Raw genomic sequence first — 19,376 nt, 5'->3', positions numbered from 1 at the left:
AAAGCCTTTTTTTGCAGAGCTACTTCACTTCACTCCTGTTAGGGAGGAAACCTTGGAGTTCTAAATAGGGGCTCTCTTGGGCTGAGGAGAACAACTCAAAAAGTGACTGAAAGCTGCCATCCCTGCTGAGTGTTTTGTCTCTTTTCTGTTTCTTGCGCTAAGACAGGCACTTTGCACAGTATGCTCAGTTTCCTCCTTCCTTTCATCAGCAAATAGTTACTGAGCTACTACTGTTTGCTAGGCATTGTATTAGAAGTAGTGAGATAAAAGGGGGAAGATGGATTTGTGTGCTCAAAAGAGGTTCCATGCTTGGTGATCTACAGCAGTGTCCCGTGATAGGGAAGGAGAGTGAGGTGAGAATTGTGGGAAGAGTAACCACAAAGCCAAGAGCATTGAGCTTTGGTTACAGTTACAAGAAAATTATGTCACATATGTTGCTTTCAGAAAAAGCTTTATTACTGTGTCTTCTCTGGTGGCTCAAACAGTAAAGAATCTGCCTGCAGTGCAGGAGGCCTGGGTTCGATCCCTGGGTCAGGAGATCCCCTGGTGAAGGGAATGGAAACCCACTCCAGTATTCTTGCCTGGAGAATTCCATGCACGGAGGAGCCTGACAGGCTAGAGTTCATGGGATCCAAAAGAGTCCGACACAACTGAGTGACTAACGCTTTAGATATCAGGAAAGGGCTGGCAAGTAGGAACATTGAGCATTCAGGTGGGGAAGTTCTTATTTAAATTCAAAATCATGCAAGTTCTCTTTTGTAAACCAAGAAGCTTCCTGAGACAATCACATCTGTTCCTCTTCTATAAAGTACAAACTTCTCCCTGGTATTAATTCAGTATTAAATACATCTTTTTTAATCTCCTTGAAATGAAATCTTTGACATCAATGCCTGTAAAATACTATATTTTTCACTTAATCTGTAGAATTAGATTTTGTTTTAACTGCATAAATCATGAGCTCATTTGGTAATCAGAAAAACCTCAGGTCCTTACCTGTTTTCCTGTCTTAGCCCCTTGATGTTGCTAGCAGATTTAGATGCAAATACAACTTGATACATTATTTCTTCAACAAAATCTTCAACAGAATCCTCAATAGGTCTGCCTTATGCATCAGAACAGTTCCTACAAAATTCTTTGAACTGAGGCTCTGTGGCCCAGAGAGACCATTTGAATCTTGTGACAATTTTGCATTCCTTGAATCCTTTTGTATTTCTTAAGGTGGTAAAATAATCCATACACCAGAGTCTTCTGGGATCGAGACTATCATATTCTCTAAGGAACTCTGAAAGAGTAGATTGTTCACTGAGGCTTAGGGTATGGGCAGTTTCCTGGTGATACCTTTGATCTCTGAGCTGCCCATATCTGCATGTTCACTACTCAGTTATCAGCAATAGTCTTTGTATTACAACGTTTGGACATGCATCTCTGAATCACAGATGCTTTATGGAACGAATGCCAGTTTGGTTCCACTGACCATTCAAGATTGTGAGTTTCCTTATTTAAGTTCCGTTTCACAATCCTTGATTAATTTTAAAAAAAAGGTACCCTGGTTTGAAGTACTGTTGTTTTAGGATAAGAGCGTTGAAGAGGATCAAGTGGTTTCTAAGTCTTCTTTCTACCTTGAACCATAAGAGCAAATCATATAGAGTGCATAAATAAATAAATGATTTGTCTAGAGTTAGGATTGTTTGAGACTTAGACTGTCAAATATTTTACACACAAAATATTGAGTTACTAGCTGTGACTTTCTTCACCTTTTAAATTTATTGTCCACCCTGTACTCTCCAGTGTTAGCTGCTCCCCATCATACTCATCCTTTTTTATGCAAGATCCTTATTTATAGATTTGACTACCTAATGTTCTTGTGCTTATTTACCTCCCGGATTCTTTTTCATGCTTTTTAAGTTGTCTAAAAAGTTTACTCTCTTTTCTCTTTCTGAGATTTTCACAAGGTTCAAACTCTTCTTTGGGCTTCTAGAGTATTTGTAGCATTTGAAGTTACTTACATTATCTTGCTGTGCATGGTCTTCCTTTTACTTCAGATAAACTGAAAAACTAAAAGATTGTTTCCAAAAGTTTCTGATCGTATGTAGGTCTAAGAATGTATTTTGTAGTGAGTCCTCTAGTTGCACTCCAGAATCAGGAATTCTTGTGATGGGGTTGAAGGGAGAAAGTTACTGGAGCTTCTGTGCCTTCTCCTTCAGGGAACTAAGCAAGTTGCCAAATCAGGCTCTTTTTTTATTCCCTTTGTATAGATCTTTCTTTATTCCCATTTGTAAAAGACAGCAATAACATGAATGAGCTGTAGTGTCCCTAAAACACTCCAAATGTCTCCTTCCATCTGTTTTTTGGCAGTTTCATCTTTAGCACTGTTTGGATGTTTTAGACTGTTACCTGGGGGGGAAAAAAAAAACTTGTTTGATCCTTAAAATAAAAAGATCCTCTCTAAGATAATAACACTGAAAACTCTGAAACATTAAGTTCCCTTAATAGTAGTTCTTATGATTTTAGGAGTTTTGATATGTGTTAGCTTGGTCTGCTATAACAAAATACTAAAAATGGGGTGACTTATAAACAAATTTATTTCTCATAATTCTAGAGGCTAGAAGACAGATCAGGTTTGTGTTCTGGTGAGCAGCCTCTTCCAGTTGCAGCTTCTGCCAGCTTGTATCCTCACATGACGGAGAGCAGAGCAAGCAAGCTCTAATTCTTACAAGGGCACTAATACATTTCATAGGCTCCACCCTCAAGACCTCATCTCATTTTAATTACCTCTCAAAGGCCCCACCTCCTAATACCATCACATTGGGGAAAAGTGTTTCAGTATGGGTGTGTGTGCTCTGACTCTTTGTGACCCTGTGGACTCCTCTGTTGATGGGACTCTCTAGGCAAGAATACTGGAGTGGTTGTCATGTCATCTTCCAGGGGATCTTCCCGACCCAGGGATTGAACCTGTCTGTGTCTCCTGCATTGGCAGGTAGATTCTTTACCACTGTGCCACCTGGGAGGCCCTTCAAGGAGGTGTGTGTTGGTGGGGGGGGGGGGGGCACATACAGTCTATAACAGTAATATATAACACAGACAAAAAGTATATCTCACCTATCTTCCAGAATGCACGTTCATATTCTAAATGGTTAGTATAATACAGCTTATGATATTTGTGCTTGTTCTGTTTCCTGAGCTTTATGTTTTAGAGAACTTTGACTGCTTTTGTATATCATTAGACATCTCTGGTATTGTTCAGAGATGTTTCTTATATAAATGTCATGGTAATGTGTTGGATCTGCACGTCATGCAATAGAATGTATAAAGGAAAATCCCCCAGTTATTCGCTTCCTTTTTATTTTATTTATTTTTTGATGGTTAATAGAAAGATGGGATTATACTGTGAGCTCTAGAGCGTTATTAAGTAGACTGGTAAGTTTTGTGTAACTCTTGATTTTGGAAATAGTGTAAGATGTTGAAAATTTCATCAGTGTGAGTGTGGTCTTGAGAAGCTGGCTTCCTTGATGGCAATGGCAGATGTATCTCTGTGCTTTCTTGCTGTGCTGCGCTTAGTCTCTCAGTCGTGTCTGACTCTCTGCAACCCCATGGACTGCAATCCACCGGGCTCTTCTGTCCTTGGGGATTCTTTAGGCAAGAATACTGGAATGGGTAGCCATGCCCTCCTCCAGGGGGTATTCCCAACCCAGGGATCGAACCCTACTCTCCCATGTGTTGCAGACGGATTCTTTACTGACTGAACCACCAGGGAAGCCCTGTGTATTCTTAGTGTGTTTGTTTAATCATCATGTACATTTTGAGTCTCACAGTTGATTAAAGCTAGAAACACTACAGACTCCTAATAGGGTCTTAAGAGAAACACCTACATAAACATAATTTTTAAAATTGCTTTACATGGGGAAGTTTTTTGAGTATGACAGGAAGTTTTTGTATGTTTTACAAAGTATTTGACTGTGAATTGTATGTAAATTAGAGTGAAATAGAATGAACAAAATGAAAGGTTTTCAAACCCACCTTTGCCAACGCCTCGTCTCTTAGGACCCAGAGTTCAACAACACAGATCAGATTGACCTGTATGATGACGTGTTGACAGCCACTTCACAGCCCTCAGATGACAGAAGCAGCAGCACTGAGCCACCTCCTCCTGTTCGCCAGGAGCCATCTCCCAAGCCCAATAACAAGACCCCTGCAATTCTGTACACCTACAGTGGCCTGCGCAATAGGCGAGCTGCTGTCTATGTGGGCAGTTTCTCCTGGGTGAGCCTGGGTAACCAAAAAGGCTTGGGTGGGCTGGAGGGAGAGCACTGGGAGGTGATGGCATTTTCAGAAACCACTGTTGCACTGTTTTGTGCTCTGATGGGGTTGGATTTCTTTTTCCTGGGATCAGGTTGGATTGATCTCTGAAAGAGAACTATCCTGAGGACGTACTGGTGCCGAAGAAAGCAATGATTAAGTGGGTAGTTGCTTTTTCTGCCATCTTGTTACTGCCCCTGACCCTGGGGCTTTATGTCTACCAGGGTCATCTGTGGGATGAGATTTCAGAGTGAACACCTTGAACTCTTGGTGGTCATTAGATGGTCCTGTGATAATGATGGGTGAGAGGGAGCAAAGACCTTGATAGCTGTAGTACACTCGGGGTAGGTGGTGATTGTTGTTCTGCAAAAGTTACTGTGTGACATGTTTTGGGGCTGGTGATGGGAGGTGGTTTTTTCCAAGTTAAGAATTGTACATACTGAAGGGAAAGTTGTTGACAGTGGTCAACTCTGGCCTGTCAGATCTCCAACTAAAAGCTGCTAGTAATCAGTGTTTGAACTGATGATCCACATGGCAGTCAGAGTTAGAATAGGTTTTAATTTTCTTAGTCTCAGATATGGGGATTGGGGCAGAGGTGGGTGGTTTGCAGTTCTGTCTGGGTGAGGACAATATTAAAACCTGCTCTCATTAACATCCTGATGACCTTCTGGGTTTCCTGTGGGGGGTCATGGTTATGACTAGACTCCTAGGTTTGGGGGAAGGGTTGGGGACATTCTGGGGGAGGGTGTATAGCTCTTGACATTTCTTCCTTTTCCATCTTGCCGGCCCCAGTGGACCACAGACCAGCAGCTGATCCAGGTTATTCGCTCTATAGGAGTCTATGATGTGGTGGAGTTGAAATTTGCAGAGAATCGAGCAAATGGCCAGTCCAAAGGGTGAGGTCTGGATTTGAGAAGCCCCTTTTAGTTTGTAACCATTGGGATAACAGATCTGTACTGTTATTTTGGCCCTGTAATTTAATCCCTCCCACCCTGGCCCAGTTTACTGCCTTGGTTTTGACAAACCACCTTAGAATGGGGACCTCACTGCGAGGTAGGAGAACATCCATCCATTGAAGGGCAAAGAAAGCTGGTTTCTAATTTGAAATAGGAAAATTTTAGGCTGACACTTTTTGTTGTTGATAGTTTTGTATATGTAATATAAGCAGGGTATCCTTTGCTTTACCAAAAGTGGAAGAGAATTTCTGTGTTTCTTGCTTGATTGTCTAGTAGATCTCACACATTTTTAATTTTTCTTCCTCAAGGTATGCTGAGGTGGTGGTAGCCTCTGAAAACTCTGTCCACAAATTGTTGGAACTTCTGCCCGGAAAAGTTCTTAATGGAGAAAAAGTGGACGTGAGGCCGGCCACCCGGCAGAACCTGTCACAGTTTGAGGCACAGGCTCGGAAACGTGAGTGCGTCCGAGTCCCAAGAGGGGGTACGTGGAGACCATCTGTATGCAGGGGGGGTATTTTGTGGGTTTGTTTTCTGTGCTGTAGGCTTGGCCTACATTGTGGAGGAGTTTGAGGGAGGGTGGTAGTGATTGTGGGTGGCAGCATGGCAGTAGGTGAGCTAAAAATGAGACTTATGTGCCAGGAGTCAGGTAGTTCAGATTATACATTTCTGCTGCTAACTCATTATGTGACCTTGGGCAAATCACTTCACTGTTGAGGGCCTACTTCCCCATTTGAACTGGACACAGTGTATAAAGTTCCTGTCACCTCTGAATTATGTGTTTCTGTTTAAAAAATCAGTATATAGCAAATGGACTTACTTGTAAGACATGTCTTTTTATCAAATACTAAGCAACCACGGTAAAATACAAATATGGTACATAAAGATGGCTGTAATCTTGTTATAAACATACATTGGAAGGGTACTCTTTAAGGAATCAACCAAAAGAAATGCTGGAGAGTAAAAATTTAACAGTGTTTCTCCAGCATTGACTAGGGGGGTTGGGTGCCCTTTTGATTACCTGCTATTTTAGTTCGCTTGGCAAGTGTTTCCTGTTAGTAAAGGGTGTTGCATCATGCCACATTAGCCTGATGATGGTATGCCTTAAGTTCACCTTACTCCCTTTATTCTGACCCCGTTCTCACCAAGCCATCTTCTGATACTAATTTGGTTTCCCAACTAGGGTCTTCTACTGGGAAGAGAATGCACTGACCAGCGACATGAGTATTCCAGTCCGCTTGGCAGTTGTATTTCTCATTGTAAATTTAAAAATTGGCATTTTGGTTTAAGAATCAGTCTCTTGTGAATTTGAACAGTGTGAATCAATCTCCTAGGGTCCAGTCAACCCTGGGCCACTGTTAAAATCTGTGTCTGAACCTGTGCAACCTGGGAACCAGCTTTGGATTGTCATGACCTCATAAGGTGCAGCTACCCTGCCTGAAACAGCCAACTGTCATTACTTGCCTTTTACTACAGTGGGGGCGATGGCAAAGTTTTGTTACCTACTTTCTGTAACTGCTTAAGTCCTTCTCTCAAAATAGTGCCTTGTGTTGATTGAGTAGTCTACTGGGACCTTGGATAGATTGATTGTAGGTGGAAATATGTCACTTAACTCTTGGATAGGAACAACTATGTTCTTATAAGTAGATTGAGAGCCTAGATGGAAGTGTTGTGAGCTTCTACTGCTCTGTGTTAGAAGACACTACTTTTCTTCCTTGATAATGTGAATTTTCAGAGTCCATTCTGTATCAGAGTCATTGATTCAGCCCTCTTCTGACTTCCGTAAGATGTATAATTTTACATTTGTGTTGAATACCTAATTGTCCTAGGTGTAAACCACTGGACTGTTTACTCCTGGGTTTTACCTTTCTTTGCTGGAATGATGGTGGTGATTGAGTTGTGTTTTTCTGCTCTGTCATGTTGATATAGTTGGACTCTGTTAATTCACTCAGTACAGCTGGTTGACATAGTCTGCTTAAAAATGGTTGCTACTTTTGGGATTTGTAGCCATAGCTACAAAAAAAAAAAAAAAACCCTTGCTGATGTGGGAACAGTAGCTGGGAAGGTAGCTAACTTTCAGGGGATTACACTTGCTAGTATTCTTTCTTCAGTTTGAGAGAACTCAGGGAAGAAGCAAGTTGCCATGTGTGTGAGACATGAAAAGCACGAGAATGCTGTGGTAGGCACTGGTGATAAACTACATTAGAGAAACCAAGGTGATTCCCAAAGGGATTAATTCCACTTAACACTTTCATCAGGAGTTAGGGTTTACTAACAAGTTTTTGTTTAAGGAGCACTCTTCTTTTCTCCTCTCCACACTTGTCTCCTGATGGCATCTTTTTACATACAAGACTCCCAAGGCCATTCTTCTTTTGGATTTCACATCAACCAGGCTTAGAGTAGACTATTAAATTGGAAAAAGGGAACAAGTTTAACCCAAGTGACTCAACGGTATCAGAGCCACGTTTCCAACAGTATGCAGACATGTTTTGAGTCCATTTTGCACAATAACATACCACTGAACCATGATCATGTTCCTAGAAGGCTGCCCTGTGGGGTTGAGGGTTGGGACTGTTGAAATATAGTAGGAGTTTCCCAGATTTCAGACATATTTTGTACCAAGCTTTTGCAAGGAGTCCCTGATGTCAGCTATGTGCCATCTGCTCATTCTATGAGCTGATCTCTTCTTGGCTTATCTCCCACTTTCTGTCATTTAACTTCCAGTCTTCCACTTTTTGTCCTGTGTCTCTTCCTCATCCCAGTTACCAGTTTTGGTACTTGGATGGAAGAAGTGTTGTCCATGCCCTGCCTGTCCCTCCTTTCCTCCAAATTCACTGGCAAAAGTGCCAAGGCAAAGAGAAAATTTGAAATATATAGCAGGATAGAAAAGGTTAACTACTATAAGCCAAGGAAAGAGTCCCTGAAATCCTACCAGAGAAAATGAGATTTTTAATCTGCTTGAATCCAGCTAAACAGTAATGAACATATTTCAACACTGTCATTTTTCTCGTGGGTTATTAAGAAGTTTCTGCATTTAAAAATACAAAACAAATTTAAGGATAATTTAAATGTGAAGCACTGAGAGTTCTAGATAAAGAGAATTCTTTAGCACACAGAATTTAGGGTGGTACTGCTTCCTGGGTTTATGTCTGAACTAGGCTGCCTCTGACCTTTCTGAGGCAGTAGATGATTTTACCTTCTTCCTCAGCCACCTGTCACCTTCCTTAGTGTGGTGTCAGATAACTCTTGCTGACGGATGAACTTGTCCTTTGGTTATGTTTAAGGCTTGGGCAGTAACAGTAATTCCTTTTTCTTCGTAGGAATACCTCCACGGGCCCACTCCCGAGATTCTAGTGATTCTGCTGATGGACGGGCCACACCCTCTGAGAACCTTGTGCCCTCATCTGCCCGTGTGGATAAGCCCCCCAGTGTGCTGCCCTACTTTAATCGCCCTCCTTCAGCCCTTCCCCTGATGGGCCTCCCCCCACCTCCCATTCCACCCCCACCACCTCTCTCCTCAAGCTTTGGGGTCCCTCCTCCTCCTCCTGGCATCCACTACCAACATCTCATGCCCCCTCCTCCTCGATTACCTCCTCATCTGGCTGTACCTCCCCCCGGGGCCATCCCACCTGCCCTTCACCTCAATCCAGCCTTCTTCCCCCCACCAAATGCCACAGTGGGGCCTCCACCAGATACTTACATGAAAGCCTCAGCACCCTATAACCACCATGGCAGGTAAGGACTATCTTGTTCCTTTCAAATCTGAGCCAGGCATAGCAGGGTAGACAGTGTGTTAAGTTTATTTTGTTCTCCCCAAGGAAGTAAGTGAGCACTGAACTATTGTGTTTTTCCCTTGTGGAAATTCTGTTGTCATAGTATTGAGTCCTGGGAAATAGTTAACTACCTGTTAGAGAATGTTTTTATTTGGTATTTTGTTTGCCTCTTAACCTCTCACCCAAACTGTGTCCTTTGTATCCCTTTTTCGGGTGGTTGATTAAATTGAGTGCTCTGAGTCACTGTTATGAGTGCTATGAGTGTCTAGCACTATGGGGTCATGCCAAAATTATAAAAGTATACCACATAAATCCTGTCTTTGAAGAGAACATTAACATATAAAACATGTGAACAGGCTGAGAATCATTTAAGACAGCATACAGGAGAGTGTAATTAAATAGCATAGTACTCTAGAGGATGGTAAGATAACACTGGGTGTGGGCAGTCAGGAGTGATATTATCTCTGTATTTCTGTGTGCAGCCGAGATTCGGGCCCTCCGCCGTCTACAGTGAGTGAAGCAGAATTTGAAGACATCATGAAGCGGAACAGAGCAATTTCCAGCAGTGCCATTTCCAAAGCTGTATCTGGAGCCAGTGCAGGTAACTCATCCTTAGCTTTGCTGCCTTCTGCTTATTTTCAGTTTTGTCATTTCCATTGGTAAGAAATTCAGGATAAAATTGGAGCACTGGTACATTTTGAAAATCAATAATAACCTGGTTTGGGGCTTTTGGGGAGCTCCACTGATACTGTTTATTTAGCCTGTATCTAGACCTGCCCCATGAAAACCAACTTAATGCGTAGGATATAAATAACTAATACTATCTCATTGTGGTGTTTCCTGCCTCCTGGAAATCTTGATCTCAGTGGTTGATCACTGGGTCTAGCGTCTGTGTACACCTTGGGTTTTTAGAACTGATGATGATGGTTGATATGGAATCTGACTATATTTGAGGATCGAGGCAGAGCTGACGGCATCCATGTAGCCTGTCCTAGAAAGAGACAAGTCTGTTGGGTGTCATCTTACGGCATGACACACCCTTACAGCTAGCTTTGGCCCTGCTGTCAGTATTAAGGGGGCAGAACCAGCGGCCATGCTTTTGAGAGCTGAGGAAACAGAATCTTTGGTTCCTAAGAGAAGAGTATATAGAGAGAGTTTCCTGGTTCTGATCGAAGTTTCACATTGTAACACTAATCATATTCCCTTTTCTTCCTGTGAGTTTCCCACATGAATGTAGATATAGATTGTCATATTTAGGAAATAACTATTTTCATCCATTTTCCATAATTTCTCATCTTTACTACGAAATCTGAATGCAGAGTAAAGACAGAAAGCAAGTATATATTCTCTTTTTTCCACTGGAAGTTTTCATTGACATCTGAGTAAATCTCTTTAAGTTAAAAAGTTATGTATGCTCATTGTAGCAAGTCAGATACACAGTGTAAAGAAAAACAGTCATTGTTCTCCACCGATTCCTTCACATTGAGATGATCAGTAAGTGAACCTCTGTCTCCTCCCTTTGTTTTGTTCTCATTTCAGTCATTCAAACCACAGATACTTATTTACTGCCTACAAAACAGGCAAAAATTCCCTCCCCTGGTCGAGCCAAAATCCCAGCATTCCTTGGCCTCCACAGAACTGCAGTTCCTCCGCAGTCTGTTTTGCTCTTTACTGCTCTGCAGGAGGAAGCTGCTGGTCCTGTTCACTGGGCCCCTGCCTGGTTTCATGCTTTCCTTGCATTGTCTTGTCCTCAAGGCTCTTGGCAATGCAAGAGAGCTTTAGTTAGGCAGTGTGCAGGCACCCACCCCGACCACTGTCCGCGAGTCTTGAGTGTTGCTCAGACGGGTGAAGGAGCTAGTTCTTCATGGCAGCATAATTTAAAATGTATGTGTGTGTGTGTGTGTGTGTGTATGCCCACAATATAATGTGTTTTAACTATATGTTACTTTTGTGTATATACATATTTGGTTGTAGATTACAAATAATTCAGACAGAACTATGCAGTGTTAATAAATGAAAGACTTTTCTGCAAGAACTGTCAGTAAGACTACCATGCACAATGTAGTTTCTGTCCTTCAAATTTTTTTTTTATGCATCATATATATGTAATTTTGATTGTTTTCACAAAAATGGAATACTGTTTCACAGCTTTTTAACAATATTCTGATCATCTATTATATAGCTAATACCTAACATTTATTGAGCCCTTACTTTGTGCCTGGCACTGTGCTTAAGTGCTTTACATGGATTGCTTTGTTTACATCCAGATTTATTACCTTATGCTTTTTAACAACTATGTAATATTCTGTAGAACCAATGTTCCTTAATTTATATAGTCAAACCCTATTGAAGGAACTTTTAAGTTGTTTCTGATTCTTTAATACAACAAATGATGCTAAAACGAACATTGTTTAAATTATATGCTTGTGAGCAGAAGTTGAAAATTTTTAGAATTGCTAGGTCAAAAAGTGTGCACATTGTTTATTATAATGGGTGTTGTCAAATAGCCTGCAGACAATGACATACTAGTTTATACATCCATTAGCAGTATCTGAGAGCATCTGTCTGATTCCAGACCATTGGAATATCAGTTCCATACAGTTTTATACTTGCCACTCTGCCTCATCCACTATACTGTGGTTCTGTGGGACAGCTAGTTACTCTTGGTTTGTGTTCTCCTGAGTTCTCCTTTCCATCAGTTAGTTTACTGCCTCTGCTCATCCTTGGCCTTTCCCATCCATCCCCTGTCAGGGGATTACAGTGACGCGATTGAGACGCTGCTCACAGCCATTGCTGTTATCAAACAGTCCCGGGTCGCCAATGATGAGCGTTGCCGTGTCCTCATCTCCTCTCTTAAGGACTGTCTTCATGGCATTGAAGCCAAGTCTTACAGTGTGGGTGCCAGCGGGAGCTCGTCCAGGTGAGTTGATAATTGCTCCAGTGGCGGCTAGCCCTGAGCAGCATTTTCCCAGGGGTTGGCAGGGGGCGGAAAGGAACACAGGGTATCTGGCAAGGACCTGGCTAAAAGAGCAGACCTAGCCCTCATGCCTTTAAGGGGAAGAAATTGATCAAGTGTTTACATTAATAAATGTTGTAATGTCTGAAATCTGTGTTGGGTGAGGCAGTGGGCTTATTTAGAAAGACCAATGTAGTTAAGAACATGGGCTTTGGAGCCATACATTCTTGGATTTGAATTCTGCTCCTAACTATCTGTGTGACCTTGAGTGTGAAAGTTACTCAACTTTTGAAGTCTTATTTTTCTCATTTTTAGAAAGAGGACAGTGATAGTACTTACCTTACAGATCTGTTGTAAAGATTAGGTGAAATAAAGCATGTGAAGCTCTTGGCACTGTGCCTGATACATTAGTAAGTCTCAACAAATTTGTTCTTATTTTCTTTAAAAGACTAGTCCTTAAAGAGCTAACATCCTCAGACAGTGGGCCCATGATAGAGTAATAGAAGAGTGGTTTAACAAATAGTAGGAGACACCAAACCACCATATTCTTGAAAAAAATGGGGTAGGTCTTCTGAGTGAGGCTGAAAACAATCTTTCTAATAGGAAAAGACATCGGTCCCGAGAGAGGTCACCAAGCCGGTCCCGGGAAAGCAGCAGGAGGCACCGGGACCTGCTTCATAATGAAGATCGGCATGATGATTACTTCCAAGAAAGGAACCGAGAGCACGAGAGACACCGGGATAGGGAACGGGACCGGCACCACTGAGAAGGTGGGACTGAGCCCCGTCGCTGGCTTGTTGGTGATTTCTTAATGAAAGAAAAAGTATTGATAGTAAAGGTTTCTCCCTCCTTTTAAAGCAGGTAAAGGGGATGGGAGGACTTCCCATTTACGTAACCAGAAACTCAGGAGGGCAGATTTTCTGCTTGTTTGTGAGATGTCTCACCTTGAAATGGACCTGAGATTAAGCTATTTTTGCTTGTTTTTTTGACTGCTTTCACTTGACATGGTATAATGGCTAAGAACACAGTGTCTGCAGGTTACAAATCCCATCTCCTCCAGCCATATTATTTTCTGTTCCTCAGTTTCCTCATTTGTAAGTGAAAATAATAAAAACAACTGTCTCATTGGATTGCTGAGTATTCAATGAGCTAATTCCATATAGAGCATTTAGCTGTCATAGTATCTGTCACATAGTAAGTTCTCAATAAATGATAGCTTTTGTTACTGTTATTGTTATATTTTATTTTTTGCCATGCCAGGTGTGGGATCTTAGTTCCCTGACCAGAATTTGAACCTGTGCACCCTGCATTGGCAGTGCAAAGTGTTAACCACTGGACCGCCAGGGAAGTCCCTCACTGTTGTATTTTAACCCCACCAAACTTTCAAATGAAAAAAATCAGGGAAATTGACCAAGACAGAAAAAAGAAAAGTAAGACCATTGCCTACTTGTAAGTTTTCAAGGTGCAACATTAATAATTTTTTAGAATTAATATCTATTTTAAAAGATTTTGAAAATCAGGATACTTTAGTTAGAGAGGAGAAAGCGGATCTGGAAAAAAAAATTATCTTTAAAGCTTTAGAGACCATGTGGAGAATACTTCAATGGCAGGATATGTTTTGGAAAAACTCATTGACAGCATTTTTTTTTTTTTTAATCAAAGCAAAAGCCAGGAGGGTTGGGGGCAGGGAACTAAATATGTTAACTCAAGTAATTGAAAAGTTGAGGTAGGCTTAGCCGGATCGAGGGACCTTAGCTCATTATTTTCATTCTCAGACACGCTCCAGGTTACATCCCACCAGCTTGGCAATCCCATGTGAAACCAAGCTTCCAACAAAGATTGTTTCTGGTACATAAGCAAGCAGGAGCAGTTGTTACCTCTGTTTCTTTGGAGATCTTTAAAAGTGGTCTAGTCTCTGGTGGGGATGGTCTGTTTGTGGTTCCTGAAGGCTGTTGCATGACCCAGGTGACTTTGGGGTCTCTTCTCAATTGTGATTTCACATCAAGTACATTAGGAAAATGTTCTTGGTTTTGGCCAATTTGGTTGGTCTGAGGTCATGGTAATTGAGGAGGGTGAAGAGTTGGGGTAGTTCTGTTTCATGTCTTTGGGGTGGATACATGGGGGACTGGATGAAGAAGGGAAAAGAAGCCCTTCCCCCTTCTGTGAGTGCCTGTCGTTCACAAGCAGTGGCTGGACTACAAACTGTTGCCTAATGATAACCTACCAAACTAATGAGAAAGGAGTCTTGTTATATTCAGCTACTGCCCTCTCATTGGTTGTTTGACATTGTCTGCCATTAACCTAAGCAGAGGGATTTCTCTAGTCATCCAGTGGCTGAGACTCTGTGCTCCCAGTGCAGGGGTCCCAGGTTTCATCTCTGGTCAGGAATCTGGATCCCGCATACTGCTACTGAGACCCAACAACAGCCAAATAAATAAATATTTTGTTTTTTGTTTGTTTTTTTTTTTAAACTTAAGCAAAGTTGTAGTTGGGAATTCTTTTTGTCTTTTTCTGTAGAGAGCAGATATATGGGGAAATGAAATTAACTAACATTTTTTATCTGCCTCCCTTCTCTGTTCTCATTTACTCCACAATCTTGAAGTACTTGATATTAATGGAAATCTAAGATACCCCTCAGAAAATCAGCAGTTAGGCTATGGGTTCTAGATAACTTCTTTCTAGATTTTGCAATAGGTTGAGTTTTGAGAAGTGCCCATATATCTTCCAGAAAAGCAGGCTTCAAGAGCGGTGGAGCCCACAGATCGCTTTGGCCTAATTCAGTCTCAGGGTGGGCAGGAGGGTGGGTTGAGTGGGTCTTTTGATTGAGCTCTTCCCTCCCGTAGCAGTAGCAGCACTTCCCTGTCTTGTTGGAGCTACCACAGTTGCTAGTGTTGCTTGTAGGTTCAGTGTCAGTCACCACCCTCCCCCAATCCTGCAGCCCACCGTGTGTGTCCTTTGCAGCTAGCTATAAGAGTGACCAGGGAGGTGTTACTTGGTCTGTGCAAAGCATGGGGCCACACTCAGCTTCATAGTCGGAATGTGTAACTTCACGTCACTGTTCTTGGCGGCTTTGCTTGTCTGACAGCCCTTGATAGAGAACTTGTGAGGTCTACTGATGACTAGAATTTTGGGGGTTGAACATCTGAACCTTAGACTTTATTTTTATTTATTTTTATTTTTTTTGAAACTTAGACTTTAAAAGCTATCATCTTGCATCATTTTATCCACCTATAAAATGGGAGTTTTCTTCCATTATGGGATGGTTCAATTTGGATATCTCTGAAAAATCCTGTAACCCAGTAGTTCCCAGAAAACAGTCATTTGGCTGGTGCAGGCCTATGACAGATGAGGAAAATTAACTCTTGAGACAGGTTTTCTAGTTCCCCAGTTTTCCTAGTCATCCTTTAGATACGTTGGTTATTCCATCTAGATAATTAATCTCATTTACCGTAAGAACTTCCAAGCTCTGTGTACAATACCTTTTAGTTATTAAAAAGTATTTATATTGTATGGACAGGTGTTCTTGAGAGCAAAGGGTATGTTCTATCTAGAGGCAGCAAAAAACAGCAGCCTTTTTTTTGTCTACCCTTCCTCAGGATGGCCCCAACCTCTGAGGCTTAAAGTCTGATTGACCCACTTTGGCCTCAATCTGTTCAAACTTTACCACCAAAATGGAGCCATAACCTCTAAGAAGTGGGTGCTATTCAGTTGACCCTTGAGCAATGTAGGGGTTAGGGGAGCCAACCTCTGTGTAGTTGAAAATTTGAGTATAACTTTACAATCAGCCCTCCCATTTCTGTGGTTTCGCATCCATAAATTTCAACCAACCTCAGATTATATAGTATTGTAGTATGAATTTATTCAAAAAATTCTGCATATATGTGGACCAGTGCAGTTCAAACCTGTATTTTTCAAGGGTCAACTGTAGTTTACTTCTGATGCACTAGTTTTCCTTTGAGTCTTGTTTTGTAGGAGCAGTTCCCAAATCACATCTCTTTTGTGGTATATGTGTGTATGCTTTGGAGTGTGAGGATATTCTTAGGTAGTCTGTGGCGCTGACTTTTTGTAGATGTTTTAAGACATTATCCTGCATGATATATATTTATTCTCACTTCATTGCAATCCTCCTGATCCAGTGAAAGCTGAGCATTCTCTTCAGTTTTGGTCTAATACAAAGATTGGGAAACGCATGGATATAAACTGAGAAGGCCCTGAGGGCTTTCATTCCTCGTATCGAAATTGAGAGAGATGCGTGCACACATAGACATTTAGAGAAACCAGAGGCCGTGACAGGCTCTGAGGACCCCAGGCTGAAATAGTGCCAGTGCAGAGTGCAGAAGGATCAGGCAGCTTATAAGTGTATTTTTTCTTTGGCTAGCTCCTCCATGTTACGAAAGTGCACACATTAAGGTTGAGCCTTTATGTATAGGCCATGTTACCAGCTTGGGCACTAGTTTAAATCTTCAGCCCAAATTTCGTTCCCCCTTTTCCTTTTCACCATCAGTTCTATCTTATATGGTAAGATTGCCAGGCCACCCCCTGCAGATTGGCATCACAGCATTGGAACAAGGGCTGTGTCCTGGGGACCTGAAGTTTGGTCACGATGTGCACGTGATGTAACAGTGCTTTACTGTTGAGCAGAAGACCCTAACTGTGCTTTTAGTGTTCTTGGATGGTGACTACTGACTGTTTTCTTTGATTTCCTGCTCTGCTTTCTGTTCTGGCCAGATCACTCCTGATTGGTGTGGGAGTGCTTCTTGGTCCCTCCCCTACAGCCGTCACCTGAGGGAAGACTTAAAATCTCTTGAGTTTTAGTACAACTTAGAACATCCCTGGCTCTATGTGTATAGCTATGTGTATGCTTCTTTAAAAGGAGAAAAGTTTAGTTTTTCGTGTATAAGTGCATACTCCCTGCTAGGGCCTCTTAGGTATTTGGGGATTAATGGATTTGGTCATGTACACGCTTGTTTTCTTACCACTGTACCTCCCATTTCCAGATTTTTCCCCTTTCCCTTAAGGTAAGCTATGACTTGCTCAGAATAGATTTTCTGAAATAGTATTTAAAGTCACCATGCTCCCTTACAGCAACTTTTCTTGAAATGTAGTAGTTTCCATACTTTTCCAGGTAAAGTCCCCTTTCCAGTCAGACTGCTTTGACTCCTCATTTCGTTGTCACTGTTCTTCCCTCTAACCTTAAAGTAAGACGTACTCCTTTTTCCTCTCTTCTCCTCCAGCCATGCCCTCACTACTCACAGTGCCAGACATTCCCAGACAACTCTCCTGTTTTTTACTTTCCCACGTGTGCATTCTCTCTGTCTGCATCCCCTATTTCATACGTTTTAACTTTAGAAAATGCCACTATAATTTATTATAAGCCCTTGTTAATCAGAAAGTAACCTCTAATTTGTGCTTTCTTTCTTCCCTTCCGATGTTCTCATTACAGGAATCTGGTTGGAAGCTAATGTTTTTTTAATGGACTTGCATCTCCTCACCTTGATCAGGACTAAAGGACGGAGGCCGCTCCACCCCTTCCCCTTCCTCCAAGCCCCTAACCCCTCCAGACACCCAGGGAATACCCTCTACCCTACAGGATTGAAGATTGCCTGGCAGCCCTCCCAGTCCCACTCCTTTTTGCCAGGGTAAAGAACTAAAGACTTCATGTGGTTGGGAGGGTGGAAGACAGGAAGAAACCATGTCCAGGTCCCTGGTCTCCATAGAGAATGGTGCTTTGTCCAAGGAAACGTATTGAGTTTCTGATTCTCCAGGAGCAGTTCAGTGGTGAGGTTGATGGGAAGAATTCTTCCCAAAGAAAATGGATCCTCCCTGTGGGATCTAGGAGAGTGACTGGGTGTGCCAAATATGCCCAGGGTCCTGCCCTCAGCACTAGGTTTGATGGGGCCAAGAGGGTCCAAATCCCTTGCTAATATACCACTTTGTTTAACTCCTTTACCTTCCCAGCCCTTTGAGGAGGGACCATGGGAACAGAAACTACTTCCTGGAAAGCTCCTGTTCTTGCTTTTCCTCTTACATATTGACGGTTTGTTTCCCTAACCTCCCAAGGGCTCAAACCCTTCTAACTCCCTGCTGCCCAGCCTCCTCAGTGGACTTGCCCCTCCTAAGCAGAGAAGGCCCATGAGGTTGCTGTCTGCTGGGGGGTCTGGCGGAGCCCATTACCACCCTCTACTGCTTCTTGCTTGGTTGCCTGTTGCAATAACCAGCTCCATCCACTAGATGTTCCCTTTCCCTGGGGCTTTTCCATTTCACATGTGGAGCCCTTCCCCCAAGAAGGCGGCTTCCTTGTTTTAGAGGAAGGTACTGCCATTGGGAGTTGGGGATGTCGGACCTCAGCAGTGAAGAACCCTCGTGAAGTACTAGGAATGGGGAAGGAGGCAAGTTGGGCAGGATATGGCCTACTTCCATAGGCTTTTCTTTTTTCAGGTTCGATGTGAGCATGGGCTTGCATCCTCCAGGTACATACTTTTACTTATTGTGGGATAACCTGGCACTAGTAAGTAAAGTCACAAAAATTTGGTATTTTTTCACCTTTTGACTTAATAGCTCCCCTCGCTCTGCCTGGAGGTACTTGCTGCCTCTGATAAGGAGCAAGGAAGTGGAGCCTGACCTGAATGAGCTCAGCTCAGAATTCTAAGGACCACCGCTCTGGGGGCCATTTTCTACACAGGCAAAGGAATTGCTTTTCCCATAACATCCAAATTGTGATGTGGTTGCTGCTGACAGAAGCAGCAGCAACAGGGTCCTGCAATACCCATGGGGCGACGGATGCTACTTCTTCTTGCATCTATAAGGGCATGTGACATCTAACAGGAGACGTGGCATGTGAGATGTAGGGTCACTGGAGACCCTTCTGGCTCAGAGGGGAGAGACTGAGTTGGACCGAACCCTTCCTCTGTTCCCTGCACGTTTCTGACACAGCCCTCAATCAGTCACTAAGGGAGTCCCCCCAGGGTTGGAGAGGCACATTCCCTTGGGACAGAGGCTACCGGTTGTAGCTTTTTATCCCCTGTCCCCCAACCCCATCCCCGCCTCCACTTCAGAATATGGCACCCCGCCCAGCCAGCCAAGTGTTAAGTGATGTGCTTATCCTCAAGAGCAGCTCCGGGTGTCTTTTTAATGTAGAGAAAACCACGTAAGGTGACAGTTTACGGCGAAGAAAATACATATAGAATACCAGAAAAGCCGTTTACCCGGAGAATTTTTTTCTCCCTATTTTTTGTTTTGTTTTTACTCAATGACACAATTTTTAGTTTTATTTCCTGATAGCAAAAGGAAAGAAACCCAACCCTCAAAAAGGCCACGGCCCCGTCCCCCTGTTGTTGGTGATTTGTTTGTCTTTCTGATAGGTTGAAAATTGTGTAATAAACTTGATGACACTGTCAA

At 42.5% G+C, this 19,376-nt stretch overlaps 1 protein-coding gene across 3 annotated transcripts in view; it reads left to right on the top strand.

The window, feature by feature from the left end:
• CPSF7 (cleavage and polyadenylation specific factor 7) overlaps positions 1-19,376 on the top strand; it is a 22,577-nt gene extending 3,201 nt beyond the window's left edge. For 2 of the 3 annotated variants that reach the window (XM_043451140.1, XM_043451141.1), the window contains exons 3-10: positions 4,042-4,260; positions 5,089-5,192; positions 5,561-5,733; positions 8,570-8,984; positions 9,505-9,623; positions 11,774-11,942; positions 12,582-12,748; positions 17,422-19,376. In XM_043451140.1, coding sequence (XP_043307075.1) covers positions 4,042-4,260; positions 5,089-5,192; positions 5,561-5,733; positions 8,570-8,984; positions 9,505-9,623; positions 11,774-11,942; positions 12,582-12,744 — 1,362 coding nt within the window. In that variant the 3' untranslated portion in view covers positions 12,745-12,748; positions 17,422-19,376. The remainder of the gene's footprint in view (positions 1-4,041; positions 4,261-5,088; positions 5,193-5,560; positions 5,734-8,569; positions 8,985-9,504; positions 9,624-11,773; positions 11,943-12,581; positions 12,749-17,421) is intronic. The other variant, XM_043451142.1, reaches the window with a different exon arrangement.

This window comes from Cervus canadensis, chromosome 29, assembly GCF_019320065.1.
Source record: "Cervus canadensis isolate Bull #8, Minnesota chromosome 29, ASM1932006v1, whole genome shotgun sequence".
NCBI lineage: Eukaryota > Metazoa > Chordata > Mammalia > Artiodactyla > Cervidae > Cervus > Cervus canadensis.
Note: the sequence above shows the minus strand (reverse complement) of the source record. Positions and strands in the feature narration are given on the sequence as shown.